The sequence below is a fragment of the Armigeres subalbatus genome, chromosome 1, assembly GCF_024139115.2.
Source record: "Armigeres subalbatus isolate Guangzhou_Male chromosome 1, GZ_Asu_2, whole genome shotgun sequence".
In the NCBI taxonomy this organism is placed as follows: Eukaryota; Metazoa; Arthropoda; class Insecta; order Diptera; family Culicidae; genus Armigeres; species Armigeres subalbatus.
The window spans coordinates 254610783-254617207 of NC_085139.1; the positions used below are offsets into that span (position 1 = coordinate 254610783).

General features: G+C 39.7%; 1 protein-coding gene and 1 long non-coding RNA gene across 2 annotated transcripts; both read right to left on the reverse strand.

Moving 5' to 3' along the window:
• Positions 1-300: 300 nt before the first annotated feature.
• On the reverse strand, positions 301-2351 carry LOC134206778 (small ribosomal subunit protein uS2). The gene is made up of 3 exons (XM_062682503.1): positions 2208-2351; positions 1545-1794; positions 301-1054 (listed from the first exon to the last, which is right to left on the reverse strand). The coding sequence occupies exons 2-3, from the start codon at positions 1761-1763 to the stop codon at positions 410-412; spliced, it is 864 nt and encodes a 287-aa protein (XP_062538487.1). The 5' UTR covers positions 1764-1794; positions 2208-2351; the 3' UTR covers positions 301-409.
• A 1868-nt stretch (positions 2352-4219) lies between these two features.
• LOC134212943 (uncharacterized) lies at positions 4220-6199 on the reverse strand. The gene is made up of 3 exons (XR_009979377.1): positions 5665-6199; positions 4786-5388; positions 4220-4712 (listed from the first exon to the last, which is right to left on the reverse strand). It is a non-coding gene; the product is annotated as an uncharacterized LOC134212943 (long non-coding RNA).
• Positions 6200-6425: the final 226 nt, after the last annotated feature.

Here is a 6425-nt window from a genome sequence, read left to right on the forward strand (position 1 = left end):
CGAGAAGGCAAAAAATAATATTTGGACCTGCGATTCTTGCTGAGCAATGAGCAGCTCAAAGTTGTTCCCGTCCTGCTCGTTCTTTTGTGTCAACAAATGAGCATGCGAGGGATTGGGAATAACTTCGAGCTGCTCATGGGACAGCATAAATGTAAATAGACGATTTTCGCGACAAGTCGCGACTGTTGTAACAGCTCTACTGTTACTATCTTAAAAAGAATTACACAATTCGTGATGGAATTGAAATGATTAAACAATTATGAAATAGGTTTTCGGAATAGATACAATCGTAATCAGTACTTTTGTTTAACCTTTTCTGGTTTATTTATTCTCCACCCGAACCACCTACATAGAACACACGTAGGGTCCTTCTCAATCAGCAAAACCATTGCCCCAACGAGGTAACGACTTAGAAGCCGCCACCGCTACCACCCCACGATCCAGCGGTCTGGGGTTCGTCCTCATTCCAATCATCAGCTTGCATCAACTGAGGAATGGCAGCCGGAGGGGCTGCCACAGCGGGAACGCCTGGGGCTGGCAGAGCGTTATCCTCGCCGGCCCAGTTGGTTTCCTCAACCACGAGCTGTTCTTCTGGGTAGAGATCCTTGGCAACTGGGGCAGCCTCGATGGCAGCCTGCTCCTTCTCGGCCTCCTCCGGGTCGCGGTAGAAGAATAGATCGGGCTTGATGTCCCACTTGTCGTGAGTGATCATGCCTCGCAGACGTAGCACTTCGCGGGCCAACAGCCACCACATTAGACCGATGGAGTGGGGAGATTTGTTGTTGCACGGGATGGCAATGTCCACGAACTTCAGCGGCGAATCGGTGTTGCAAAAAGCAATGACCGGAATGTTGACGTACGAGGCTTCGGTGACGGGCTGATGATCGGTCAACGGATCGGTGACGATCAGCAGACGCGGTTCACGGAAAGCCGGTTGAATCTGATTGGTGAAGGCACCGGGCGTGAAACGACCAGCAGTCGGGGTAGCCTGGGTGTAATGGGCGAACTTCAGCACGGCACGCTGTCCAAATGGACGGGACGAGATGGCGAAGACCTTGGAGGATAGAAACGTAGAAATTTTGTAGCATTTGTGTAAAACACTAACTGATGAGATAAAAGAGAAAACACGGCTCGTTCCAAATAAAACTCGTCATCCCTGAAACTCCGTTGTATTTCAAATCATGTGCACCGAAGAGATTATTGGATTCAAATCCAGCTCCGGCAGTGGATTGAAATCTAGTTTTTTCTGTCTGGTTTTCTACGCTAAAGGATCCATTCAAATGAGACCCAACAACGATGATGGCCAGAGTAATAAAAGTTTTACAGTAGGTTCTCGGTTTGACGAATTTTTTTTTGGAATGTAAAAGCGCGACTTTGGCCAAAGGTTTCGTCAAATCAGTAACTTAGAAGTTATGCGTCATGGGTATTCCGACCCGAAAGATGGAAAAGTTAGTTCATCATCTTGACGTGAAACCTTTATCGACGCATTTCAATAGCCATTGTTTTGCTATGCATTCATTAAATACAAAGCAAATATTCCTTACCTCTCCGGGGAATTCGATGCTGGCGATGCAACGGGCAGCGAGCAGCAACTTCTCCCAGGTACGGCCCAGGTTGATGATGTGCACTCCGTCCGGGCGGCGCTTGTACACGTAGGATTCCATCTGGAAGTTCACCGAGGTGCTGCCGACGTGGGTCGTCGCGGCCAACATCTTGGTGACATCGTCATCCTTCAGAGCGAGAATGTCTAGATTTCCCGACATCGTTACGTTAACTTGGGAGTAACGATTTAACCTGAAAATGAAATTCAAACACCATGAAGATAAACATTGATGGACCGGATGTTGTATTGATTCGAGGTTATGTTTGAAAACAATTCCTCATGAATTCTTTATAAATTGTCTATTTGTTCCTTAATCACTTTTATGCATGAATTAATTTTATCAATTAGGTATTAAGATCCAATTAATAAACAATCTTATGCAGGAATATTTAATTTCTAAAGTATTTTGTTTTGTAAAACACGTGTAACACAAAAGTTTTTGAGTAAGCCAATATTTGAGCTGCGGAAATTTTCACTACCTACTCAAATTTGATCAATCATATTGTATAGCTCCTGATTACCATTATCACAACTAAAATTTATAAACAATTTCCAACAAAAACCTTCAAAATTACACATTTTTAGCAGGAGCTCGATCACTTACGTAGTAAATGCCACTGGGAGTGAAATAGAAATGGACGATTTCAGGGATCGGAGCTTTCCGCGTAGACTTTTCGTGCTATTTTTGTTTGCGGTTGAGTTTGACAGTTTTGTGGAAATTTACACGAAAAAGCTCTCAATGGGGGTAGGAATCTGTAGAAATATGTTCTTTATAATGCAGCATACACACCAGTCAAGCAGTTTGACGAACATTGACTCCTCCCCCAAGAAAACGCTTCGGTTGATACTTTGTTTGAACGTGCACTCAGCGAACTGGACTATCGAAATTCATAACTGGCCCGTTATGAATCTTCGACCGATTATTTCAACAACAGTGCTTCTTATACACTACCAAAAATCCACACATTTTTATTGGCAAAAATCCATCACGGATAACTTCGTAAACTCATTTATGAGTAAAAATTTAACCATTTTTGGATCTTGTATTGAGCTGTCAGAAAATGGGGAAAATTTGACAACTTCAAGTGGGTGAAAAAACACCCATTTTGGGAATATTGACCGACATTAAAAACGTTTATTTGGAAACCCATAAATGGGTGAAAAAATACTTGTGAATTTTCGTATCGTATACGCTCTGCCATCAGTTGCATGTTGCGACATTGCAGAAGCTCAAAAAATCTTTGTGACCTGATAGCCGCGGAAACCACGGATAAGCTTAAACGTAAGCAATTAAAATCTTTTCAATTTAATATCATAAATCTTTACATTGTTTTTTGATTTATCAGGATCGAAACAGATGGAAGCAAGGATGAAAACGAGGAGTACATCTTCAACCATACCACGATGAGGGATGTCTGGATTTTAATTAATTATATTGTATTTATAAACACATACATAATGTATAACAAAATAAATAAACAAGCTTGGGCATTTTATTTGTTATATTCTTCTTTAAACTGCAGAAAATCCTATTTTTATTATTTTCCATTCTAGCGCCATTCTCAAAAATGAGAGTTTTTTACCCATTTTCAAAAAAAAATCATTTTCTAAAAATGGGTAAAAATGCAACATTTTTTGACATATATTGCGTTTACTCATTTATGAGTAAAATGTGGTTTACTCATTAAATGAGTAGATCCACTTATTCCCGAAAATGCGTGAAAATTTACTCTTTAATGAGTTTACGAGGTTATCCGTGTAGATTTAGGTTATGATGTATATAACACACATAACCGTTCTCCACGCAAACCACTTATAAAATATATATAGAAATAAATTTTATGTGTGGTCACAAATAAGCAATAATATGGTTTATGTGTGGATCCAAATCGATTATATTAGGGTGGCGCTATTGCAAAAATTTATAATCGCGACACATATAAATACTATATATCCAGCATTTTACGTGCGGTAATGGCCGCCACAATTTCACTCCCTTTTTGGTAGGATGCATTCGATTTGACGTTTGGCTTGTGTCGTATGACACCGCAGCGATCATCATCATCATGAATTCATCATTATGATGATGAAAACTTATCGTTTTTGTGTCATACGACACAAGCCAAACTTCAAACTGTTTCCACCCTACCAAAAACTGAGTTGGATTGTGGCGGCCATTAGCGCTCGTAAAATGCTGGATAGTTATTTTTAGCAGTGTTGGCAGTTACCTTCTAGAGTACTGCGTCGAGAGAGCGTCTACATACCGGCCTCTCGACCTCGACGTCCATGGTTCGAACCCAGTCTGCCGCATTTAACTTTCTGACGTAAGACTTACGTCTTTCTTTACTATACTGGGTGGAAATCGAGAGCGTTACGCTGGAAACGAAGATTTTGAACGTTACTAGCGCCTTTATCTTTCTATGGATTTTTAAGATTTATATTACACACAAAAAAAAATCGTTGGTAAAAGTCAAAGAAACGTTGGTAAAATTGAGAAAATTAGTTAGTGATTTTCAGTAGAAAGTATTGAACTGTTAAATCTACAATTGTAAAAATGTCACTTTGGTAGGAACTTCGACAAGAGCCGACTTTTCAAAATGACATTTTCCTCTCAAAACTAAATGTGTTTTTATTTTAAAAATAACATTTTCCTCTTAAAACTAAATGTGTATTTTACATTAGAATCAAGTAGTGATACTTTCAGAACAACAAGTTGCGCACGCTTTCAATTTGAATTAAACACGTCAAACTAAAAATTACAAATTTGAAAGTTTTTATTTTACTTATTGATATGATTCTATTTATGTTTATACATGCTATGATTTATATTTCACATCATAAACATTCTCCGTGGTTCGAGTAATGCAAGTTGTGCGCATTCGAACCGTCTTGGTTCTGTTTTTGATCCCATCCCGTCTACCATTGTTGTAACAGCTGCCACCGCTGCTACGTCCATTGCAATCGTTATTCATGTGATCACTGTTGATATAATTATTCGACGTAAATACGACAGAATGTAAACTATCGCCGAAGCTTATCGGATTCAGCGTCAGCTAGCTGATCCAGTCTTGCTCGTTGTTGCAGTCGCCCTGGTTGTCATATAGAGGGCCTTAAAACAATGTCATAAAAAAGAAAAAGTGAAAAAGAAAGCGGAATAATTGCGTCTAGTATAAAAAACTTACATACACTGCCTCCTCCAAAGGTGGATCATCCCTTCTTTTCTTCCTGCGATTCCGATTCCTTGCTCTGCAGCCGACTCTATTCTAGGATAGTGCTGGAGAAAATACTCTGTACAAAGCACTACTCGAAGGAACGGCACCACAAGGAGCATCATCATTGGAAGAAGTGAAGATCAATGCTTTTGGCGTGGCGTATTGCTTCTCTGAGCATTCCGGCAGAGGGAATTGGTAATGGTTGAGCATCCGAGTGTATTCCTTCCGGTAGATCGTGACGTTTATGAAGAAGTCGACTGATTCTCTCTTGTTAGCCGGGTCGGAGAGAGCGTAACCCAAGGGGTAACCCATCAGTTCAAAAGTGGCCTCTAGCGGTTTAGTTCCAGAGCAATCTTCTGGTGCGTGGTTCGTCATAACCATTACCACGATTAGCTACGAGCATTTTGAAATTTTTAGAAAGACATCGGTAAGGTCGTATACTTCCAAATCGCCAAATGTCCTCCGTCCCCCAACGATGACGTTTTCTGCTGATCCTATTTTGTGTTGACCGATTGCTTCTGATAGTCGCGAACGCTTTGCACTGGAGATTATAATATGTCGTTGACAGTTGATCTAAAATGAATGTTATATAATAAATAAATATGTAATCATGAAAAAAATATTTGTATCTGTCGATTTCTATTGATGTACACAAAAAAATCAAGCCTTCTCACTATATAAAATTCCAAACTAAGCAGATTTATTATGCAGTAAGGATTGACTTATTATCTAAAGCAACATTGAGCTCAACCGATTGATTATCTAATGTCTGGGCAAATGTCTATCCAACAGCAAGCAAAAGATCAAGTCATAACTAAATAGAACCAATGTAATTTTATTAAAACCTACTTGTGCATCATCCTTCGTTCGCAAATCACTCCATCCGGCATGCTCGTCGCTTTGAAAATGGTTCTAAATATTCTCCTACTGTTTGCCTTTTAAAGCAGCATCATCTCCCAGCATAATAAAAACTTCCGCGTCTTCGGCGACATTTGAGTTGACGACTGAAGAACGAGCACCTCGACTTTCCACAGTTTTACACCAAGCACTCCGTTTACAGCAGATCGGAAGATGAATCAAATCCGTGGCTCCAATGTTTAAAATAATGCTGGAAGTGACGGAATCACAACGCGGATTCAATCGAGTCTCGTTTTCTGCCGATATAAAGCGCATCGCTTGCCATATTCTATTCCGGTCATTACTCCGAGAATATTTTTTTCCATTTGTGCTTTTGGGTTCGGATCAGCATCCACTGTATTGCATTGCAAGTTGTGTCCAGACCATCGTTATGAAACTTTCCGTCCGGATTCCGGAATGCAATCGCGGTATTTTTCGATGCACGACGCACAGGAAATTGACTCTCCGTTTACAGGAAAAAGATAAACATAACTTTTTGACAGATCATCGTGGGCTGCCAGTTACATTGTTTTTTTTTTGTTTTCAGGGTTGCCAGAACTATGAAATATGGGAATCATATTTGATTTATAAAATTTCGTTCTGAAGTAGAAATAACAATTTTACACTGAGAAAAAAACTTTCAGATCAAACATTTAGCATTTAATCTAAACATTTTGGCACTCAAAACTACCAAATTTCCATAACTTTCAAAA

What these genes read in the sequence shown, in the direction of transcription:
- LOC134206778 (XM_062682503.1), bottom strand. Translation starts at nt 1,763, where the DNA reads ATGTCGGGAAATCTAGACATTCTCGCTCTGAAGGATGACGATGTCACC. An exon ending in GCATCGAATTCCCCGGAGAG is followed by an intron (nt 1,055 to 1,544) that starts GTAAGGAATATT and finishes CTATCCTCCAAG; the next exon opens with GTCTTCGCCATCTCGTCCCG.